Source organism: Atheta coriaria, unplaced genomic scaffold, assembly GCF_025399875.1.
Source record: "Atheta coriaria isolate IRGN ID8LTWV9N9 unplaced genomic scaffold, Caltech_Dcor_3.1 hic_scaffold_6_pilon, whole genome shotgun sequence".
Classification (NCBI taxonomy): Eukaryota; Metazoa; Arthropoda; class Insecta; order Coleoptera; family Staphylinidae; genus Dalotia; species Dalotia coriaria.
The window spans coordinates 8643658-8669085 of NW_027045448.1; the positions used below are offsets into that span (position 1 = coordinate 8643658).

Consider the following 25428-nt stretch of genomic DNA (forward strand, 5'->3'; position numbering starts at 1 on the left):
TTAAGAAAGGAGATAAGCAAGAACCATCCAACTATCGAGGAATAGCTCTGCTAAACACCACCCTGAAACTAACAACTCGATTACTAGCGAACAAGATATTAGCACACACCACACTATCAGACGAACAACAGGGCTTCAGGAAAGGAAGGTCCTGTAACGACGCAATATTCATAATAAGACAGGTGAAGGAAAAAGCCGTGGAGTGGAACAAACCGGCTTTTCTTTCCTTCGTGGACCTAAGGAAAGCGTTTGACAGAGTGCAGCTCCAAGACATAACCAGCATACTCCGAAAAGAAACATCGCATCTGATATCATCAATACTATAAGGGACATCTACAACAACAACGAACTGCAACTAGCAATAGCCGAACAACGCACAGACCCCATAAAAGTAGGAACAGGGGTAAGACAAGGCGATTCCCTAAGCCCCCTGCTATTCAACTTCATCATGGAAGAGATAATTGCAAGAGTCCGACGCTGTAAAGGATACCAGATGGGGGGGAAAGAGCTGAAAGTTGTGTGCTACGCGGACGATGCCGTGCTAATTTCCGATAGCGAAGACAACCTACAACGCATGATTCACCAGTTTAACATTGCCAGCAAAGCCCTCAACATGGAGATAGCAACAGAAAAAACCAAATGCATGGTCATCGCACCACATCCAATAAGATGCAAACTTGAAGTCGATGGACAAATCGTACAACAAGTGAGCGAGTTCCGATATCTTGGTATAAACATATCCAGCAGTGGAGGAGTGGAAAAAGAAGTAGCAGAGCAAGTTGAAAAGGGCCTGAGAATAGCAGGATGCCTAAGGAACACGATTTGGGACAACAAACATCTAAGAACAGAGACGAAAGTTTCCATCTACAAGGCAGTAGTCAGGCCCATATTTACATACTCGGCAGTAATAGTAGCAGAGACGACAACCACACAGAGATTGCTCACCACCGCGGAAATGAGGACACTAAGAAACATAGATGGCAAAACACTGCTCGACCGGATAAAGAACGAAGACATCAGAAGAGCGTGCAACAACATAGAAGACATAACACAATGGTGCAAAAGACGCAAAATCGAGTGGAACGAACACATAGAACGGATGGACGAAACCAGAATAGTCCGAATAGCCAGGGACAAATCGCCAAGGGAAAGCGATCCCTGGGAAGACCCCGAAAGAGATGGAGCGACCACCTAAACCCTGTCTGAAGTAGGAACAGGCAATATGCCTACAAAAGAAGAAGAAGAAGAAGAAGAAGAAATGTAATTTGCTTTATTTGAAAAATACCAATGCACCTGCACGTGAAATGGCAAATTGTTTGTTAAGCTAATGATATTTCTCGAAGGTCTAATACATTAACTGAACGAGCGATTTGTACTGCTTTACCTTCTTTCCCCCAAAGACATCCACTAATTCCTCCCAAACAATGATTGTATTACAGGAACGTGATACACATTTATTACATGTCCGTGATTTTCTTGATGTTATTAGGTTTGAAATTTATTACATGTGCAAACGAAATCTGTACGTTTTAAACCCAACATCGTGTTTAAGACGTGCACATGGAGCTTAAAGCGTCTTAAAACAATGCCCTCTAATGAAAGTGTCAAATCTATTTCTAGCTGTAATTTAGCAATGGACACGTTCCTGCTGCCATTCAAATCAAGTGCATCGAGCGTAATAAAACGAAACATTCGATTTAAACTATTGTAGACTTGTAGACTCGTTGTAATTGCACCTCGGAAGTGATAAACATGGAAGACGGCAACGACCAGTTCGAGAACAGCACGGCGATGGAGGACATCATCGATAATAACGTCGTGCAGTCGGTGTTTTATATAATGTACACTCTGATCTTTGTGCTTGGTATCTTTGGCAACGTGCTAGTTTGCTACGTGGTACTTCGCAACAAAGCCATGCAAACTGTGACGAACTTGTTCATAACGAATTTGGCTCTATCCGACATACTGCTGTGCGTGCTTGCCGTCCCGTTCACGCCGCTCTATACGTTCCACGGCAAATGGCTTTTCGGAAGTGCGATATGTCATCTCGTCCCAGTGGCTCAAGGCATCAGCGTCTACATTTCGACCTTAACCCTCACTTCGATTGCCATAGACAGATACTTTGTGATCATCTACCCCTTTCAACCACGCATGAAGGTCTCGACGTGCATCATCATCATCGTCAGCATATGGATATTTTCGATTCTGGTCACTGTCCCTTATGGCATCAATATGATATACCACTCCAGTAACACTACCATCAATGAAACAGACATCAAATATTACTGCGAGGAAAAATGGCCGGATGATAACTACCGACAGATTTATGCTGGCATCACTACATTTCTACAATTCGTGATGCCGTTCTTCTTCATTGCTTACTGCTATATTTGTGTGTCAATGAAACTCAACGACCGTGCCAAAAGTAAGCCAGGTTGTAAGAGTAGTAAGAAAGAAGAAGCTGACCGCGAACGCAAAAGACGCACCAATCGCATGTTGATCGCAATGGTGATAATCTTTCTTGTCTCCTGGCTACCGCTCAATATGTTCAACATTATTTTTGATTTCTACCGGCCTTTCATGGAATGGCCCTACTATTATCTTCTCTTCTTCATGGTGCATTCGCTGGCGATGTCGTCGACGTGCTATAATCCGTTCCTGTACGCCTGGTTGAACGAAAACTTTCGCAAGGAGTTCAAGCATGTGTTGCCGTGTTTCGATGTCGACCGTTCGACGAATCAACAGCGCGCGGGTAATTACAGGTCGGAGCGGACCTGTAACGGCAACGAGACGCAAAGTTCCATGCTGCCCACGTCCGGTGTTCACCGTGCGTTGTCGATAAGGGAGAGGAAACAGACGCCGCCGCCGCCACTCAAGACTGATAGCGTCGAGGTCGAGAACGTAATGATTCCTAATGTCGCCGCAATTTATGATTCCGCCGCCGAGACCGTGCGCCTCAAACTAATCACGGAGGAGGATCCGCCGCCCTATGACAGCATTAACAGCGAGGATTAAATGAGGTAGGAATAAATAGTTGTTGGTGCATGCACAGAAAAATAAATTGGATGGCATAAATCTGTCTTAGTTTAAATTAACACCGTAAAATATTGCTTTTCCAGCGGCATAAGTATAACAAATATTTTTTTCCTTGCGGAGTATTTTGCTAACGTGGGGAAATGCATAATGAGCTTACATAAAATACCAGAAGTAATCAAATACACGTTTCGCCAAGATTTACATAACGGCTTTATCGAATTCACGTAAAATACCTACAAGTCGTTTAAAATAAATGTTTGATTTTTAATGCAAAAATAAAATAAATATTAAAAATATTCCAAAGTAACTGTTAATATAACACCTAGGTTAATATTATGTGACTATAAAGTTACTGAAATTGATAAACCCATAGATAAATCGATAGCGAGTTTAGTTTGTCGTTTGTGCGGCGTAACTTCGATAAATTTTGCAAGCGCTATTAATGATTATACAGAACATATGTTTGCAGGAGTGACTGATAAACTCCAACGAAAATATTATTAAACGATGAGTTATAATGAGGGCGATGAAAAGTGTCATAATAATTAATCGATATCAACTTATCGATCGCAAAATTATCTCCGTCGTAGACATCTATTTTTTTTGTATTATCAGAGCGGAAAATTATATTTTTCGGTGCGAGGATTTTTCTCGAAATAAGTAGATTCTCTGTGTAGATGGCAACAGGCTAGTGTTATTGCTTATGACCTTCTGGTTGTATAAAACCACGAAATCCCCTAATGTTATGGCGCAATGTCAGCAGCTGCTTGAGAATTGAAAAACGCGCGTGTGCTGTACGGTCAGCTTAATGTGCCGTGTAAATTACACTGTTATAAGGTTCTGTAATTTCCTCTTTTGGTGCTAGTTAAGCTACGGATTTCCACACGCAGCAACATTGCGTTTTGTGTTAAAGTGTGTGTGGGTAAATGGAAATTCGGGGAATAGGCGCGCGTCTATGGGACTTTGGGACCAATTAACATCCAATTAAACAAAATTTCATGAATTTTCAAGTGGACTTTTGTGTACGGCACAATGATGATGAATTAAAACAAGCGGCATTCTTTGGTTGGCGAGAATGCCTTTTTCAAATGCAGCCGCGGGGTGTGCACGTACCGCATAGAGTTTTAAGCCATTTAGGCACTCATTTGCATGCGTACAATTATGAAACGCTTGTGTAACTGAAAACGCATAACATTAAATGAATATGTATGTATTTTGTTTTTCAGACCATCTCGATTCTTCCTAGAACTTGGTCAACAAGCACACTGAATTTATCCAATTGTAAGTATAATTATTATTTCTTTACCCCCCTCCCATCAATTACACTTACAATATAACTTGATTGCATAAAGAATAACATTGCAATCGACTGCTGATTAATTTGACTTTTCACAAAAGAGCGTGGTTTTTCTCGTCGGGTTCAATATTACTATTAAAACTGCAATATGCGATGCAAATATGTTCCGCTATTAAAGCCAACGCGGAACAATTTATGTTTACAATATCGGGCGGAGGCGTAAAGTATTACGTACAACTTTAATGTTCCCATAACCAGAAATGCATTGGCGAGATATAATTTGGATCGCGCTCGCGGCTATAAAATTTCAGTGCGCAAACGCATTTTGGCTGCAATGAGACATTTTTAAGCTGTAATTTCCATTAATATTCAGTAGTTTGCGGAAGGTTTTATAGCGATAAACTTTGGGATGATTATAAACCTATTCGCAGTCATATGAAGACTTATCTCAATTGTAAATAGAACTCGATTTGTGTTATCAGTAGGATATGCATTAAAATTGGGATTAAGAGTAATTCGCTAGTCAAAAACATGCAAAATTACGATTTAAATTACACATATGGTAGAAATACATAAAAATAAAAGCTTAATCAAAAGTTTAAAAAGTTACTTACATGAATATAAACCCGTTTGACGAAAAAGTTGAAATAAATTTAATTTCAAACAGTTAATTACAATTATATATGATATAAATCAACTTGTTAACAGTTTAATTATTATATCCAGTATGGAACGATGGAACGATGAATAATATTTACAACTCAATTTAAAATAACAAAATACAACTTTGGAACTAAATATATTAACTACATTAATTCCTTGACATGCAATAAATTACTGAAAGATGAGAAGAAAAATTTTTCAATTTGATCAGAGTACTTTCACTTTCGTGTTTTTTGCTGAAATGATCTGGAACTGGAAATAAACACAGGAAGAAGACATGTCCCAATGATAGAACGTTATCATACCGAAATGTAATCGGTGTTCTAAGCCAACGAGGGTGCGACAGCCGACGACTGCGAACTGAGTTGTCCAAATGTCAAGGTCGCGACGCGAAGATAAATGATTGCGAAATTTCGAATTCCATAATACGACAAACACTTACTGCATAATGTTGTTGTCTCCGGTCGCCACCAACGCGATTTAAGTGTGTGCGCGCGGAAATAGTTTGCGCGTGACATGAATATCTCACGTATTTAATCTGTGAACTCATCCAGAATCCAATTTTAACTTTCAATCGCACTTGACGCCCTACCTTCGTGCACTGAGGTAAAAAAATAGTTGAAAATTGTTTGCGAAGATAATTTCATCGCATTCATCACAAAACAAATAGATGAAAATAAATTGTTTCGTATTTATATTTTGTATCATCGTCAGATGCAGCGGCAGCAGCATCAGCGAACGACAATAAATTCGCAATCAATACGCGACAAACAGGTCCGAATTCGGCGTCGGCCTACGCATCGCTCCTCGTTACACTCTGCGTTCTTTCATTCATGCGCGCGTTCAGGTTGATTTTTTCGCTTTTTTCGCCACACTTTGCGTCCCAACTTCGCGCACACGAGCGAAATTTTCAGATTTATTGCTCCCGCACACTATGCCGATCTTTGCTGATCTTATTCGGTTCCGCCAAATACGTATTCAATAGATGCCGCCGTAATGATATCAAGCAAAACTGTCTTGTTACTTTTGCTGTGATGTTCTTGGGCTAGGATTTATGGCGAAATGGAATAAAACCCAATACTACGGCTAAAAAAAACTTACGAGAATTGGCCCACGTTATTGAAAAAAACTTTATGTATACGTTTGGGTAATAAAACAACCTTGCGAATGTGTGACATATTATCGAAGTTTATCTAGTAGTTTAGTTTGGATCGATGTGGATTCCAATATTTTCGCCACGTATAGTAATTTATTTTTATTTACGCTCAAAATTGTCAATTAAAATTGTTTACGAAATTGTCAAACTAGAAAAAAACAAGCGTTTAATTTGTTCAGTCATGTGTTTTTATTTATTCGTGAAATTGATTGCTTAAAAAGTGTAAATAATTTATTAGAAATCAATTTTTTGCTAACTTTTCCTCTTGAAGGCTGTTGTGAAACAACAGAGCGGAAGGAGGGTTGAAAAAAGGAACTTGACAAACCCGCTTGTTTATTTCAGATAATATCAATATGAAATATTCTTCTTTTTCAACTTGCGTGAGCAGTGAAAAAAAGTTCTATTTGTTTTTTTGGTTCTTCGCCTTCTTTGGTTACACTTACTTTTTTCCCGATTTCGTTTTGATAGGAAATGCTTAACGTTAAATATTTTCTTCACTCTGCTTGGGTATTTGTACAAGAAAACCTCGTTCGCGTAATCTTGGCTGGTACAATGTAGGATTTAATTTCAATTGATAGATTTATAGTTTATTTTTTCATTGCTTCCGATTCCTTATCTTAATACGCTAAAGTTTTTTGTACTTGTACCCAAGATTCATAATATAGTTGGAAGTGATTTCCTTTCGAGTCAATAAACCAGTATCTAATGCTTTGAAATTAGCAAATCGCTTTGTTTTTCAGATCAAGGGCAAAGTTTTAATGTAGTTCGCGATATAATTACTGCGGAATGATATCAAACAAACAATAGTTTCTACTTCTGTTTTCCAAATATCTAAATGTCAAGTTTGCAAGGTCAATGACATAATAAATTAGAGAATTCTTCGACATCTTGAAAGAAAACATATAAAACTAACAAAATTGTAATTTTCTTGTTTTTAACTAAAAAATGTTAACATATGCAAATGCGCAAGTACGATAAGCACACCTGAGCTTTCACTGATAATAAATTTAAAATATTTCATGCACTGCTTCACCGGAAAATGACCACAATGTGAAAACTGAGGCATGTGTATGTGTCACTCTCTAAGCGGATAAACACCGGCCTTATAAATCACTCTCTAGTCCGTAACTTTAGTTTCCCTCTCACAACTCGTCCAAAGCAAAATATTTGCTCAACTTTTCAATGAACTTGTTTCCTAAATAAAATATTTACTACACCAGACATAACATAATAACATATTTTTACTTGTTTTGATATAAATCAACATTAATATTTTCAAATATTCCCGTAATTTAGTTATATTGCTATCTAATTAATAAAATCATTGGCTTATTTTGGCAATACCGAATGAAGTTGCCGAACGCTTGATTGCGAATTGTTTTCAATGATACGAATTATATTTGGAATGCAAATTGAGCAATTAAAATAGATTCTAGCCGCGGTTAAATTAGTCTGTTGAATACAAGTTGACAACTCGAATTGACGTTTGATTATAGGCTTGCATTTGCATAATTAAATTCATTTCTGGCTGCAATAGCAGCAAGAATATAGACTAGACTAGATCTGGAGGATTTAATTTATCGAAATCGCAGCCATTTCGCACTAAATCTATTGAATCGGAAGTAATTTCTCGCATCAATATTAATCTAAGCCATCGTATTGGAAGTTTGTTTGATGGGTTAAGCTGATTGTAGGCGTTAAATAACAATACGATTAACAAAACAATAGAGAACACATTTTGGAGGGATTCGGTGGAATTCGAGGACGAATAATTCTGACAAGTGGTGCGATCAAAATATTATGACGTTATCTTTTTACTTGGGATTAAATCGTGCGTTGCAAACAGATATTTGTCGTAAAATAAATTGGTGAATCGCGGCGTCGACGGAAAACTTTCAAGAAATGGGTCATTCACTAAATGCAGTCGACACACAACAGCGATATCGTTTTTGTGCCGTATGCCGCTCTGTTGTCAAATTATGTATTTAAAAGCACATGCGTAAGTATGAGCTTATCATTCAAGCAAACATGTTAAACGAACACAGGCGCAGTGTAATGGTGAATAATCGAGCCGCGCTTTGCAAACGCGCCCAATAAGGGTTCAGGATATTGCATTACCACTTGTGAGAATTAGCGCCGCCATAAATAACAGATATCAGGTTACTAATGATGTTTTATCATTACAATCCATCAAAATCATGGTCACTAAATTTTGACGTTGGCGCAAATTGGACATAATTCGCAGTGTGCGACATAAGTTAATTGGGTGTCACCAGGAAGAAAAAAAAGTTCATCGTAGTTCTTTTAATTGCAATTAAAATAAAAATTGCTGTACCTGATACAAGAATAGTTTTTTAGCAGCAGTTAGTAGCTAGGTAATTAATAAATCTTTAAAAACCTATTCAGCATTTAAAAATTAGATGAACCTCGAAATATTAAAATAAATTATTTATAATTTTGTAAAATTTATTTATTGTGTTTTATCTAAACTTTTATAAAGCGTTTCCCAGAATTGTGGTTTAGTATTGCTTCTTTGGAAAGAACTTTTTGTGCTTAGCGATTAGGCAATTTTAAACGTCATGTCTCAACAATGTGAATCTCTTTAAGTGGTCTAAGTACTTTCATCACAAATCTTGGGATTATTTGTTTTGTACCTTGGGTACAAAGTAAATACAGACGTTTTTTTCTGTTTTATTTTATTTTATCTTAAATTTAAATTAAATTACAAACATCAACGTTTTTATTGCTTGCAAATTGCTCATTTCTGAAACTTTATGATTGTTAAACGACTTTAATTTCACAATCTCTACAACAATAATATATAATCTAAAAAATATTATTTTAATAATTAAATTTTCAAATATATAATTTGATTATCATAAATTACTTGGAATAGCGCAATCAATAATTTAATATTAAAATCAAAATTTCTATCAATGAGAATATGATTAATATTCCAATGTTGATTACGTCTCATGACAATATCCGTTCATTTGCGCGCACGTTTTAAAAACTTTGTGGACGTGAAGCAGTCGCGATCGCATTACATCCGGCAATTAGGAATTCATGTCATGCTCGCGTCAACTTCAACGCCGAGATTATTTTTCGATTTTACCGCTAAATAATCCAAAAACCAATTTCAAATTCAATAAATTTTTGCATCGTGCCACGTGATGTGAATGCACTAGGCAACGAGTTGCTTTCACTTTGCATCTCAACCACAACACCGATATCTTAATTTTCAATGATTTATTCATAAATTCATAAGTTTATTAATAAAAACTTCATATTTTATATCTTATCAAGTGTCTTGCGTGATGTGCCATTGTTTTATGGTTAACTTTACGAGAACATGTTCTTATGTGAATAATTAAAAGCTCATGTAGTTTTCAGCGAAGTTACGCGTTCGAGCACAATTCTAATTTTAGTAATGAATGGATCTGAAGCAAACTAATACACGCAAAATTACATTTCAGTTACGTACATTCCACATATCCAATCGCCGTCGACGAAACAGCGCTAAATAAGTTTCCGTCGAGTGTAATTAAAACATCAAGAGAAACCTTGAAAGTTATAAATTATTATGTTTACGAGAAACAAAGTCAATTCTGATTTTTAATGTAAACATAAAACAATCATTTATAATTAGGTTATATTACATACAGCACAAATATATTGAATTTAACTAGAAAAGTACTTCACCACCATCAATTAAAAATAATAATTGATATTAATTTTGTTGTCCAAGCAAAAATATTGCGCAAACAAGTACTAATAGAAATCAATTATTAAATTATTGTCGTTAATTGATTTATATTGTATTATTGGCTACATAACTCAATTTATATTGCAGTTCTCTATAATTATTATTATTCCCTAGAGTAAAAATTATACATAAAAATATTATAGTTTATATTATATTACACATCTATATTACAAGACGATAAATTTAATTAACCCTTAGGACATTGCCAGCAGACGTATTAATCCATTAGATTAAAGAAATGTAATTTAATTAGTTCACTTCGAAGGCCTAAAATGATTAACGAAGGTAAGCGTTTGTCGGTTTGGTTTGCATTCGCATGCTCAAAGCTATTAATTATTCATCGTTTGCGAGGCGAGCTTTGCAGGTCCAGAATGGTAACTGAAGACGGCTTCCGACACGATTGTCACTTACAGACAAAAAAGTTTTAATTGATGATTGCACTAGAGCAGAAGAAGCTAGAGAGACGAGTTTGCCCTTTTCTTTTTGCCTGCGGTTTTTCTTCATTGTTTTAAATCTAATTTGTACGGCCGCATGCCAAGTGTAACAGAAAAAAAGTTAAAATTAATTAACTCGACTTTAACTTAAATGAGCAGAGCATTAGTAAGACTACTAAAAGCATCATAATGCTTTGAAGCCGAAAAAGTCATCCAACTTGTTACAAACACCCTGCTGTATATTTTATGGACAATTTGCGGTGCGAGTTATGACCATTAGATTATTCGGTGTTTCATTAAAACGTCGAGGATATTTTTCACAGTTTGTGTTTACATGTATACGCACGTATGGAGATATATGGGTTATACTCGTTATTAATTTGTGGATGTAATTTTGAATCCGGATGAATACAACGCCCGCTGGAGTGTAAACTAATTAAAACTTTCCGTACATAAATAGATATGATTGCGTTCCAAGAAAGTACAAATCAGTACACGGAATTTATCTTTAACGTCATAAGATGGCAAAGTATGATAGCCCGAAATGTTATCTTTCATTCCAATTAGTAGTTTTGCAGAAAACCAAAACTAAAACTATTTACTTTGGAAATAAGTTGAGTATTAATGATAAAATCACAAAATTCCGTAGTTAAAATACAGTACTCGTATATTCTGTAGTTAACAAAAACAACGTGCTCTCATTGTCACTTTTGTCTTATCTTGTCTGCGAAGTAAAGTAAATAACATTTTATTGTGTTCTACCAATAATCTCGGTTGTACGTTCATCTGGCTTACCCCTGAGTGCTTCGTTAATTCCCAAATGGTTTTTATTCCGGTCTAATTCCTGATGTTGGCTGGACGTTGCCAGCCCGAAATTGTTTTTGTCGATGTATCGTTATTCAGCTACACCGTGATTTTCATTTATTATAAAACACGATTGAAGCAGTTGAGATTTTTTACCGTAATCAGTATTCTAGAATATATCGTCGTTTAATTTTGTTAAATTCTGCGAAATTAATGTTTTACCTGTCGCTCCGTAACACAAACATTATTAATATTTATTCTCAAAATTTCAAACAAAATTTGTATGTAGTAAACAATATAAATTAATATACATATTTCGCTTGCAGGAAAATGATGAAATAATAATTAATCAATTTTACAACTTGGTAAACAAAGTTCCGTCAACAATCCTAAACTGACCCAAAACAATTTTTAGTTTTGCAAACCACACTTCCACGTTTGATATGACAACTATTCGCACCGCGGCAATTTTCAACAATATGGTGATTTGATTCCGTGAAGGTTTATTCAGGTCAAACACAAATAAACTTTGTTGGTAGCCATTCGCGTACTCATAGGATTTGATTTTGCTGACGGAAAATGCAAAAGCGACGCATTGCTTACTCACTAAAATATATGCTAATAACTAATATATAGATGCGCATATAGAGCGTTAATATTCAGTTTGGTAACAAGATTTGTGAAATGGGGAATGGAGAATATCTACTCGTATCTACATGATTGCAGGAATGTATGCCTGATCACGGAAATTGTTCATCTTTGATCTGTAACAATTGCAAGCGCGTTCAGGATTGTGTATCACGATTATCTATTACTAGATGCTAGTTACATAATAATCGGATTAATTACAACTGGTTTCAAGGGACTACTGCTAACTAAACTAATTTTCTATCTAATGAATCAAAATTACCAAACATAAATTTTAATTTACATAATAATATTATGTATCCGAGTATAAAATATTCAAAATGAATCAAAAATATTTAAAATGTGGAGTACCTAATTTGTACACTCCATACTTCTTCTGCATGACATAATTTTTGAGATAATTGACTACAAGCGGACAGAGGACAGACGGACGAATGAGTTTTAAGAGTACCATTATATCTGCAGCAATACTTGTTTTAAATATTTAATAACTCAACTCCCTGCTCTTCAACTTTTTTCGAAACCAAAAATTTAATATAATAAATTCTTTGCGTAACCACCGGAAGTAATTTTGTAGCAAAGGTGTTATTTAATTTTTGAATATCTCCTTCGGGGGTTACGTAATAAATACAGTATTAAATAAGCGAAAAAAATTAAATAAACATCTTTGACCAAAAATAAATAACATTTGAATACATTTTAGTAATAAATATTATTGCAGCGTAATAAGCACTCTCACAAAATTTATCAAAACTGTAGTAGGTAAGTAGGTATAATTACAGGTATTTGGGTTCAATTTTCATTATATTAAATTACTGATTACGCATAAATCTCTAATTTGAATTGGAAGAGTATTATTGCATTACCGAAATTTTTGAATGAAGCGCCTTTGTTGTGAGTGCGGCTGGCATGTGGGAGAGAACATTTTGCGCACCTACGTTGCTCGTATGCAATTTTGTGGTCTGTCACGGGCGACCACATTTTCGACCTGCCGATGTCAAAGCAAATTTCCGTTCTTTAATGCACTACATTATGTTTATGCGTGCACCGGATTGCATCCGCCTGGTTTCACTAACGCTGCGATGTATCTTTCCTCAGTGTCTATTCTAATGCGCTGTTAATGCAATTTACCATCGCGTTTACCGCGAATTCCCATATTGATCTTTTATGTTTACCATCCGCAGCGAGATAAAACATGTGCACTCATCAACAATTACATTGTATTATTAACTTCTAATAATGTTAATTTAAGGGCAAATTTGTGTACCTACTAAATAACCTTGACCATACAATTTGAGTCTAACTCATTTCAACCAAATTATATTTTACTCTAAAACGGAGTTTTCTGTTTCTACTTGTGTCACGCCCCAGGACCTCAGAATAAATTTGATTTTTTGTGTGTATCTTTCAAGCGCGTCTTTGAAAGGTTGTATATTTAACGAATGAGTAATTTGAATACCGTCGACACGATGTTCGCTTGTTGACGGAATGTTCTGACATTCCTCGGAGAATGAAGATTGAATTTACCCGAGTACATTTCGTATTAGATGCCGTCTCCAAGTTATTATCTTGTTTCGCGTAGCTCCGGATTACGGGAATGTCCTGGCGGCCATGGTGTAAACGCTCGCTGTGCGTAAGTAAGCGATGCGGCGTTGGGCGGATGGAAAGCCATGCCAGCCGCCGCTGCCGCCGCGCCTAAGGGCGTGAAACCGAAAGGGACTTGCTGGGATTCGAGCGCGCGTGCTATATGTACACATACTTCATAATATAATGCGCTCACCCGGAATTGCTGAATCCGGTCGTAGCTTATGTTTTTGTCGAGGCAATTCAAGTGCTTGCTTTATCTATTAAAAGTCCAAGCGTAATGGGACTTGGATCAACGACGGATTCTAAGATTTGTAAGACGTAATTCGACGGTGCAAGGGAATAAAATTACAAAACGCGGTGATTTTCCTCACATTAACGATGAACAAACTACAGCAGCTTTTCCATTGTGGTATGTTTTATGCATAATGGCGGTGCGAGATTATGTTACAATTTAACTTGAGTGAATAAGAATTTAGAAATTCCGAGAAGGGTTAGCTTGACATTTACATTGAATTCACGGGGGACAGGCTGATGAAAATGGAAATTTGTTTCTAAATCCTGAATAAAACATTAGAGGGACTCTTGAGATACAACCGTTTCTGATATAGGAAATCTAATTCTACATAATTTTTTTTCAAGGAGAAGAAACATCGCTAATATTAATTACAAGCATCAGCTTTAGATTATTATTTATCATCAACTAAAAATTTTTTTATGAATTGATAAATATTATAAATAAAACGTTTAATTGTTATTTTACTCATTAAATCTTTTTTAACGTGCAGCTAAACATCAAACTATAAACAATGTCTAATATTGCGAAAATTAAGTCAGTAAAACATGAAAATTTACAACTTTTTAAATTCAAAACTCGTTCCATTAAAGTTATGAAACTTTGTTAATAATATGCATGAAAAATTTTCATGTTGTGTAACCTGAGATAGGAAACTAACAAACTGTTGTGATTCACCTTCATTATCCAGCGAGTAATATTTCACATTTCATAATTACTCTGTCACATTAATTTGAATTAGTTTCCGAATACACTAGTGGAAACGAGTGACCCTTCAATGCATTTCACGCCGCCAGAATCGTAATAATGGAAGGCAGCCGCTGAATACTCGTGTGCGGCAAAAAGGGGCACAGAAAAGGGAAAAACAGAAAGTGAACACAGGCACACTCCACGCATTTAATTAAATTGACATTGGAAATTTTACGAACCCGGCAGCACAAAAGGTCTTTTGTTTTTTAAGAGTCCTAAATTACACTTTTTATATCAATTAATGCATGACATGGACATTTTCTGCGAGTTTTATTAAAATTTGCTTTTGCAAAAAAACGCGAAATCACAAATTGCGGTGGGCTTTCTTAAACGCAATAATAAATTATACAATTAAGCGTGTAAAAGGCCACATTTTTAAATTTTATAAAGCAAAATATCATTATATAAACTTTGACATGTTGCTGTTTTACTTACTTAACGCACTTTTGACAGATAATAAATGACGCTAAGATGGAAAACTTTTGCACATAGTTTCGTTGAGAAAATTACGTTAAACTATTCGCTGACGTCGTCTTCAAATCTATGAATTTTAAGCAAGTTCATTTTAGGCGTAACTTGATTATTATGAAACCTAGCCCCATCAAAGTTGCGCGACGTGCGCGCCCCAACCACGCACTCCAACTATGAAAGTTTACTAAACGCTTCATAATTGTATATTCTTCATATCAAGCGGATGGTCTCTGCCTTCTTGCCGCGGGGTAATCCGGTGTCACGCAATTAAATTACGACAAAATGTTTTCCACATTAATGTGGAGCAAAGAAGTTTGCGTGAATAGAGATCAGTTTGTTCAAGTCACGATCTTGAACATTATAAATATTCAACCACTTACTTAACATCAATTATGATATTTATCTTATATAAGAAAATCATTTACTACTAGCATGCTTAACCCATGATAAATTGTTATATCCTAAAAATAACTGTTTCTTTTAAAATAAGTATAAATTCTTTTCTTTACTTTGGCAGAACCATTAATTTTAATTTTTCTATCATTAAATTCAAAAAATGACGATAAAATTTCAAGAATTGTGGCACTGACATAGCTGGCAATAACGAGAAAATGCCGTGATGTTTAAAAGCATTTCCGGTCCACTTCTATTGCTTACTTTGTAGTTTTCATCGTTCATTAGGATGCTGTCTGGACCACTCCAAACACTTTAGACTTCTTCATCCTTCATCAAAGAAAATATTCGCGGTCTTTATGTTTCTACTATACAAATGTTTTGTTCTTTTTTTCAACGCATAATACTGAATAATACCATTTTATTGTTTTACGCTGCGACAGTGTTATACATCGAACTGAAAAGTTTTGCTTCATCGAAATGATGATAGTTCACTGCAGTGATGTGATGTAGTTTTACGTGTTCGCAAGTTTTACGATTGAAGTGCAGTAAATGTAAGTAATGCGTCCCCACATTAATGTTTTATATCACTTTTTCCGACTGTCCAAACTTAAGGATAATAAAATCCACCTTTTATGACGCTGCATATTCAGACTTATTGCAATCAACATTTTGGAGGTAATCCCATATAAAACCAGCGAAAGCTATAAGCATAAAAACGAAAAAAGAGACAATCCCTTTTTATTGCCTGCAAGGACACCGCGTCTCTAAAATGTGGAAACAATATCTGTGTTTCGATGAAGAACCGTCATAAATAATACCTGTGCGATTCTTTTTTACATCATCTGGTTTGCATTTTGGCATAAAATAAATTTTGCTACTCAATGTCACTTTCGCACCGAAATCCATTTCCTGGAATTTCCATATGCAGATTGTGTTGATAAACACAAACGCGTTTGCAAATATAAGCTTGATTCGGATTGTTTTTCACTTTTATTTTTGAATCAACACCAGCATTTTTTGTTCATTACTCCAGTTTTTTGCATGGAAAAATCCTAAATGAATGAAAAGCAAGACATCTGCCCTCCACGTGTTTGCATGATGTAAACTCTCATTAGATTAGCCGGGCAAAAAGTTATCCAACCGCTATGCATGAAAAAAGAGATGATTTTAAATAACACGTCAGGTTTTTTGGCGTTCAAAAACGCAACGCAGGTGAAAAACGCGCATCATTACCAACAGGTTTCAGGTGACCAGACAGTAGCTAACCAATGTCCTTTATTTCAAACCACAATTCACGGATTGACCGCTCAGACAGCTTTTTGTGTGTTGGAGAACGCAAAGCAAACGTAAACACAATTTTGTATTTGTGGGGATAATACTTTAATCCTATCGATTGAAACATCCTTCGAGGATTGGGAATCTTGAAAGGGTAATTTTATTGTCACATTCGGCAAATCAACAACATACACGCACTTCATTCAATTTTAGTTTTTGTCAGTGCAGATTTGAATATAAAAAAAAGCATAACTCACAACTGAATTTTTGTTTACTTTTACATTTTTATTTGGTCAAAAATATGTCTGAACCAAAATTTACCTAAATTATTTTTGCGTGAAAGCAAAGAAACAAGAAGAAACAAACAATTCATTTATATATTAGCTAAAATATTTTTTTTAGATAGCTTTAATTGCGATATTACTAAATATACAACCAATTATACCTATTTTCATTTGTTTGACGTTGCAGTAGAAGCATAAAATAAAGAAAATATATTTTTGCAGATACGAGTTATTGGAGCGTGCAATAAACATCGTTATTTTGTCATGTTACCTGCTGACACAATAGCCAATTATTGAATAACGTTCTTTGAAACTCAAGTTACGTCGGAATATGAATTATGTACACCAGAAACTATGTATGAAATCATTAGTCCATGGCTTATTAGTTATATTCCGAGATATTGCAGGCGAGTCGCAATTGGCAGTGCTCTAACAAGTTACAAAAGAAAGCTCGACTCACATATGAAACGAAACGAGCTGCGCACAATACGGAAAATGGAAAATTACCGACGTGAGCGGCAGTTATTTTACTGCCATTTTATTATACGAATGAGTGGAAAAACTAGTAAATAGAAGCACAACGATGACTATTATGTCATTATATTGGAAGCTGCTGAAATGCACAACAACGAAATACGTCAATTGCCATCGGGGTTCATATTGCAAATGTGTCTATGCCCATTACGCTCATAAACGTAATTACGTCTAGTTAAATAATTACATTATAAGCTCAAAATTGACCATGAACATGCACGTACAAATACAACTACATACTATACATGAATTTAACACTCTGTATTCACAAAATATCATAGATTTTATTATTCATTCACTTTGTTTTCTTGGCGCAGTTGAAGTTGACACAAAGCAACAAGCAGACAGGCAGCATTCTTGAAAGAAATTTGTTTACTGCACAAAGAAAGCACTGGCAAGAGTCTCGCCGCCAGTAAAAGCGTATGCACTAACTTTCATAGACACAATATTTTAGTGGAAATTGCTGGTGAATAAATTCAAGTAATAAACATGACAGGAAAACCGTGAATTATACGCAATAGTCTGCAAAGAAGCCGGTCGACATCCTATTTATTAAGACGTTGTTTTAGTTAGCTGGTGATTTACTAGTTTCGACAATCTGTACGCACGCAAAGGATGCGCTTCTTGCAGAAGAAAGCTTCGTATATATTCTAACAAGTGGATTGTTTTTGCCACCGCAGCAAAGTGAACAGCGTGATATTTATTGCTTTGAGATTAATATAAAACGTCTTACGGTAGAGTCGAGGGAAAGTAAAACTTTTTCCACCGACTGCTTCTTTTGGTATTGCAATTACTTTTGCTTTGTTTACAAGCAATATTACTTCAAGTTGCTCGAGAATCTGCGAATTTACCTAAGAATGCATATACACATAAAATGATATTTACGCATTCTAAGTGGAATAACAGTTTGCAACTACTTGAAAGTAAAGCTTCGACTATTCTGCTATTCTACTGCATGTAGCTCAGTTGCATATCAACATAGTTCTTGTTACAAAGTCATTTGCTGCAGGGTGTTAAGCGTTTTATGGAAAACTTTACATCCGTGAGAAATTTAACACAAGTCGGCAATGGATGTTTTCCAGAGTATTATTTTAAATGTTTGCTTCGCTGAGAACATTTATTTGCACTTACTGGCTCTTGTTCAAACACTATGCACGAAAGCAATGGTCATAAATATTTACTTACATTAAATTTCGCGCGATGCATGTTTAAGTTATGGTATACATTTTAATGTGCAAACGTATTAATGTTTGCGTAAATTAACTGGGAATGTTTATCAAAACATTGTGTTTTGGTACTTTCAGATCTAAATGGAGAGATTAAGAGAAATTAATTTAATTAAAATAACTTTTACATGTAAATCGAGAACTTTTGTTGGCTAAATACCAGGTGTCATTATTAAATCCTTAAATTTAATGGCAGTGAAAGACAACATTTTTCCGCTTCCCAAAATAGAACAGTCATGAATTAACTAGTACACCTGGCCGGAAACAAATACACGCCACATTAGCTGTTACTTATCTTGCCATCGAACCAAATTAATTAATCTGTCAAGCCACAACCCTTTGCGACATGCAAATGCGAAATGGTCGCAATGGGTTTACTCCTCATTGGCAGCCGGCTGCCTTATCAAGTGACCTTCCAGATAATTTCTATTAAGCTTGGGTTAATATTTGACATAAACCAATAAAGACCACACCTAAGACCTATTCACAGGGTGGTTTGTAAGGGTTTATTCCTAGATCAAAACATGTTATATCTTCCAATTTATTACACTAAAAAGTAACTCTTTCATATTTTCTAAAGAGTAAAAATTGTTAGAAATATATAGTTCTACACCACGTTTCGCAGAAGGTTAATTACGCGACTTGTTGCGCATTAGATTCCAACCTGTACACTTGACGGTGGTCGGAAGTACGCGTCGGCCATACCGGAGAATTCGCATTGACTTAATGGCGCAACCACGTAATTGCAATAATTATGCTCCTGACGTTTTGTGTGCGCAGTACAATGCTATAACTTGAATATCTTGAAAGGGTTGAGTGCTGCACTAACCGTTTGTAGCGTACGCATTTTTGTGGCGTTCAAAGTAAAATTCATCTGTGCGTATAGGTGACATCATATAAGCAACCCCATTTTGTTTACGTTGGGTAACCAGCCATAAGGTTTAATTTCAGAAAACATTGACTCGCCCAGATCTCACGGGCGTGTGTTTGTGTATGAGGCTTTTTGGTGACGAAAAGTATGACGACATTTATCGATTGCCATGAAGTGAGAATGTACGTGTTGTGCGTAAATATTTTGCCAGGATGTAACATATTGTTTTGGAAATTGTATAAAAATATCGCACGCATCATGCGGACACACAATAAATTCAAACCTTGAGATATATTTTATATACGGCGGTGTTATGTTTCTATGCGAAGACCTTTTATTTGATTCACTTAACTGGATTTCAAAAAGCATTTCTGTTTTATGTTTCACACCTTTTTTACTTACAATATGTTACATTTACTCATATTACCGGAAGTGCACCAGATTGTGTTTGAAAAGAAAATGTATAGTTGGTTGCATACTGTCATATAACCTCACATTTAATAAATATTTGATTTTATCATGGTATAAATACGCTATAAAATATTAAAATGTTTGTGTTTTGTTGTTACAGAGTTTCCTGAAGCCTGAAGTATTTACCATCGGACAAGTGTAACAAATAACAAAAGTTTTGACATTTATATACATTTGAGGAGGGTCCTAACGGCAGCAATCTTGATTCCCGAAGCCTAATCACGTAACATGGTGCCGTTTTGAGGAACCACACACAACATTAAAGGTTTTAATTAAAAATACTAATTAAAAGAAAAATTGCTACGCGAAACAAGTAAACCTAGTTATGTTCACCGACTTTACGCTGCACTCATAATTAGATCGAGTCGGATTAAACTCATTAATATGCATCTGTAGCATTAGTAGCTTGTTTGCCTAGTGCGTCACAAAGAAGCAGTGGATGTAAAAACGTAAAGAACGAAATTTTTGGACTGAATATAGATGTTATTGTCTTATAAATCTCTGTTAATGTAGATTATAAATAGCTACTTAAAATGAAACGAAAGAATGAAATGAAAAAGTATTATAGGTTTAAGTGAATACGCTTATTTTGACGAATCTTTCGTTTCAAAAGATACAAAGTCACATTATAACAAATATTTTTCATAGATAGAAATATGAATGTATAAATAAAATATAGAAGTTTATATTAAAAATAACTCAGAAAGAATTGCATGTGCATTTGAAAGATGATGGAGATTACAGTATGGATTTCCATCACATTTTGGCATTTTGTACATAAGAATATATTCAATTACAATGGGCTGTTGTTTCTCACGTACTTGCTTGTGAATTAACTTATTTTTGATAAGTATGTGTTAAATACAATAATATTATACGTTGTTATATCTGTTTAGAAAATATTTATATATTAAATATAATCTATAAATAGAAATATACAAGGAACGAAGCACGGAAATTCAATGAGCCCCAAAATAATTATTTTTCTTGCTTCGTTTTGGATAAACGTTTGTAAGTATGTCTAACTGAAGAGGATAACCTATATGGGTAGCTACTAAACTTACTGTGGCTGTTGATATATATGTATATTATAAAAAGTGACAATGTATTGATTAATAATAATGATGATAATAATAATAATGGTCCAATAAGTGAATGTATAAGAGATGAGGAACTGTATGTACTGTCGGAGTAAAACGCATATAATTGTGATTAAATATAAGTAAAGTAAAATAACAAACACGTATTTTCAATTTCCTTCCGGTTTTTTAATAATTTAATGTAGTTATGAATTAATTACTCAAAAACTATTAGCACGAGATTAAAATATATATATATTGATTGAATTTATAAACAAGCTTGTAAAATTTAATAAAATCCCTTTGTTGTTTTCGGCAAAAAAACTTCAAAAATCAATTAACCTTTGATACTATTACAATCATAGTTCAATATTTCATACATTTTAGAAATAATTGTTGATAATAATTTTTTATTTCTTTCGTGAGTAATTAATAAATAACTACAACTATGTATCTTGAATTCCAGATAAAAATAAAACCGTCCTAATTATGTCTCTATGTTTCTACGTCAATGTGTCCAGTAATTATCTGCTAATTGCTAATTTCCGGTCATAGTTATTTTGACGTGGATTATTAGGCTCACAGGAATTGAACTAATTGGAATTTTGTTTCCACCCTAATACAGATATTATTTGTAACAAACAAAACTAAAATTCTTTTGTAAATCATTCATATCATTTTGATAATTTTCATATTTAAAGTTAGTTTTACCTAAATTAAAATGCGCATTAGAAAAACGACTAATACAATTATTTGTAATTTAAAGTTAATATGCGTTTGGTGAAGATTTCCAATTAGATACGTACTAATTACTTTTGAAAAGTTTTGAGACATTGTTTGCTGAAGTGACTAGACCTTTACGCCCACCTACGCTACAAGTACAGCGGTTGCTAAAGCCAATCTCGTTTGTTTTGCGCAACAGTCATGTATTATTTGAACAAGCTCTAAACTAAGGCAAGCATATTCTTAAAACTTCCTAAAATCTAAATTTTACACAGTGCATAACTAAAATGACGTAAAATTTTAATGAACAGATCAACACTTGAATGATTAATGTAGTTGCACACTAGTGTTGATTATGTTAAAAATATAAACTGATAAACGAAAAGTTCTACCAACGAAGTTAATTTTATTAAGTTAATTGGGTTGGACAGCACGCTTTCAACATGGCAAACAAACCCGCATCTAATTTGGTAAGTGTTTTATTTCGAAATTATAGGTACTGTTTTGAGGAAAATTAGCAAACTCGATTTTCAGAGAAAATATTATTGTAAATTTTGTTAATCACATATAATAAACACTAATATAAAACTAATTAGATTCTATATTACGTCATCAGTAGTGTGAAAACACTACAACACTACCAGAACATTGAGAATCAAATATACTTTAATAACTTAATATTCTGAGCAAGACTGGCCCAAATTTAACATTAGTGAAAAGCGCCTGATTGGGAAATATACTTGAATAATCCGCAGAGATCGAGAGAGAAGACGACAAAGTTTCAAGTTTATAGCACGAAATAAGTTAACTTATATTAGCTTTCAATCAAGTTTCAAATTGAGTACTTCAGTTGCAGCATTCCACCCCGGCCGAAATATGAAACAATCACAATGTTCGAGGTTGTAATGAAACAATAGGGGTGGCTGAAGTAATTGTAAACTGTTTACTTCCTCTTCCGCATTCTGTGGTTTGTTCCATCACTTAATAATTTACGGAAAACAATAAGTAAAGACAAATTAAAGAATAAATAAATATTTACTGAATAATCAACGATAAACAATGAAAACAATTTCTAAAAGAAAAATAAATTTTTTATAAGTTTGATTGTTCTTAAATTAAACACTACTCAAGACTGAGTGCTTACTTTTGTCCAGACTCGTAAAACGTTGATTTAATTACTTATTTTTATTTAATTAATTCGAAGAATAAACATTCCTTTTCAATTAACTTCGATCAAATTATTTTGATGATAACTTCGCATTTATTGAGTAACCTATTGAATTTTGTCTAGACGCGTTCTGCTGTGATAATATTTACGAACGCACTTTCTTAGGTAAATATATCAACCTCTATCTTTATTCGACACAGAAAAACCACCGAGCACTAAAAATCATAACGATCTCATGAATCGAGTAAAATTCTGCAAAGAACATTATAGAAAGACACTAATCCAATCAAATATTTGCAGTTGCTTAGTGCAGACGCGAAGATATAAAAAGAGCACAATTTATACTTCGATTGAAAAGTGACGTGGCTACAAAATGTGCTTAAGAGCTTAGAATATGTAAAAAAACATTTTTATATAAAAAATCAAGTTTGTATTTGAGTTCGCGACATGTTTGTGTTGTGAACCTGTTTTATTAAACGCTGGGAAACTCAATGTAGTAGAAGATTGATTGGTTTCAGAAGCCGGGCGTTTTTTTCTACACAAGCGAGATGTAACTTCTAGTGGGCCAAAAAATATAGCTTTTTATCGAAATACCAAGAAAACTAATAGCAGGAAGTTCGTTGACTCGGCAAACTATTTTCTTTTTCAGCTAAAATTCTTATTAATTTATTGAGCAATTAATATTAGTTCTACTTGGAAGTAACCGCTATCTTAGCAAATCAAAAAAAAAATACTTCTATTTCTAAAACACATATCAAAAGTTAGTTTAATATATATTTGAGCAAATGTACTACTTGAGTTCAAACCACAATTATATTATTTAGATTTAGTCATGCGTGAATATCCTCCTACACAATGCGGGCGTAACTATTGATAAGAACCTACATATGAGTAAATATCATGTCAAATGCATGCTCATCTACCTCCAGTAATTAGTTTCAGGTTATACTCGTGAAATACGCTTATTTTCTACATTAAATTTATAGAATGGGTTCATTTTACCGTCCAGAACGTGAACTCACAATAATAGCCGTTGGTGATTCTGATAGTAACAAAACAGAATTGTTAACCAAGTATACAGTAAACAAGGAATTTTATAAATACTCATTTCCTGCCACGTAAGTCATTATCATTCAAATATTAACAGAATAAATTGTTAAACCGTGTTTATTGCTTTTAGATTTAACACTAATGTAAGAGATATCATCGTGGATTATATTCCCTATGAGGTTACATTCATCGATTGCGAGTATGATGACGATTACTCAATTATACGATTTGCAGATTATGAAAAGGTAATATACAATTAAATTAAATTTGTGCCTGTAATTCTATTTTTACATTGATCAAATGATTAAACTAGCTTTCTAGTGATTGAAAATTCCAATTCGTAATTTATGCCACTATAGCAGACGAGCTCAAAGGATTAAGTAATTTACAACGGTTTTTAATCAAAGCGCGAAGGATAGACCGAGAATTTTAATTTATGTTGGCATTTCAATTCGATTCTAGGCCGACGTGGTTTTACTCTGCTACTCGATCGCAAACAGGCGCACATTCGAAAGGATGATCACCAAATGGTGCGTGGAAGTAAGAAAAATCAATCCTCGGTTGCCGATTATTCTAGTTGGTAAGTATCCACCCCACGTTCGGCCTACTGAATGGAGAGCATCGAGATTACAATGTCAAGAAATTGAAAAATATCTCGTTGTTACCAGCTGCTGCAAGACGTTTAGTTAATCTGTGTATTTCTTCGCAATTTTCCAGCAACGGACACGGAGCGACGTAGCAATGCGCGGGATGTCAAATTCGTCACGCTGCAGGAAGGAGTAGACATGAAATTTGCTTTAAACGCATTTGCGCTAGTCGAGTGCTCCGTTGAGAAGCTCGTTGGAATCGATGATGTGTTCATTGAGGCGGTAAGGAGTACACGCATCTTGCCCGCTATCAATTGCACTGATCCTAATAAATCATCATTTTAAACGAAACAGATTGGCATTTTCTATCAGTGAGTCTATAATTAAATTACAATAAATGCTGCGATAGATAAATTTAGACAATGAATGAAAACTCAAAAACTATTGAATTGCCAATTAGAAGATTTTGATACTAAAAATTAAATAAGTAAATTTGTAATGATAAAGTTTTTAATGAAATAAATTTTTGAGACGCATAGTTTCTAAAAAGTTTAGTTAATGGGTAGGCATCATTTTTACCATTCATTATTATTGAATTTAGACTGTTTTATGGACCACTCAAAAGTTTTAACGAATTGCTAACAAACGAATGAAAAAATTAGATTAAAAATGAAATTAAAAGCTGCAAAAATATACTGCTACGTCCCTAGAGAAATATTTATTCCAGCAGTCGCCGTCCACCGGGAGAAAAATGGGATTTTTCATTAAAAGAACACGTCTTTTTGAAATAAGCAATTAAGTCAAAAAATGATCATTTGAAGTACATGTTGGGGTAATTATGCGGTCGAATATAATTAAGG

At 34.5% G+C, this 25428-nt stretch overlaps 3 protein-coding genes across 7 annotated transcripts in view; all 3 read left to right on the forward strand.

The window, feature by feature from the left end:
• The window catches only part of LOC135793559 (prolactin-releasing peptide receptor-like), a 33666-nt gene extending 12465 nt beyond the window's left edge, over positions 1-21201 (forward strand). For 2 of the 3 annotated variants that reach the window (XM_065304570.1, XM_065304571.1), the window contains exons 2-4: positions 1621-3020; positions 4263-4317; positions 20062-21201. In XM_065304570.1, coding sequence (XP_065160642.1) covers positions 1753-3015 — 1263 coding nt within the window. In that variant the 5' untranslated portion in view covers positions 1621-1752 and the 3' untranslated portion in view covers positions 3016-3020; positions 4263-4317; positions 20062-21201. Of the gene's footprint in view, positions 1-1145; positions 1261-1620; positions 3021-4262; positions 4318-20061 lie in introns of those variants that run through there. The other variant, XM_065304572.1, reaches the window with a different exon arrangement.
• Positions 449-1195, forward strand: LOC135794690 (uncharacterized). Its single transcript, XM_065306052.1, has one exon. The coding sequence runs from the start codon at positions 449-451 to the stop codon at positions 1193-1195; it is 747 nt and encodes a 248-aa protein (XP_065162124.1).
• Positions 21202-22051: 850 nt separating the features above from the next.
• On the forward strand, positions 22052-24983 carry LOC135794056 (ras-like GTP-binding protein RhoL). Of its 3 annotated transcripts, none has more exons than XM_065305188.1 (5): positions 22052-22233; positions 23868-24049; positions 24112-24226; positions 24444-24561; positions 24699-24983. In XM_065305188.1, exons 2-5 carry the CDS (start codon positions 23919-23921, stop codon positions 24911-24913), a joined length of 579 nt encoding a protein of 192 aa, XP_065161260.1. In that variant the 5' UTR covers positions 22052-22233; positions 23868-23918; the 3' UTR covers positions 24914-24983. The 3 variants fall into 3 exon arrangements, with proteins under 3 accessions (XP_065161260.1, XP_065161261.1, XP_065161259.1); XM_065305189.1 differs by having other exon boundaries at positions 23918-24049; XM_065305187.1 differs by lacking the exon at positions 22052-22233 and adding an exon at positions 23839-23859 and having other exon boundaries at positions 23918-24049.
• Positions 24984-25428: the final 445 nt, after the last annotated feature.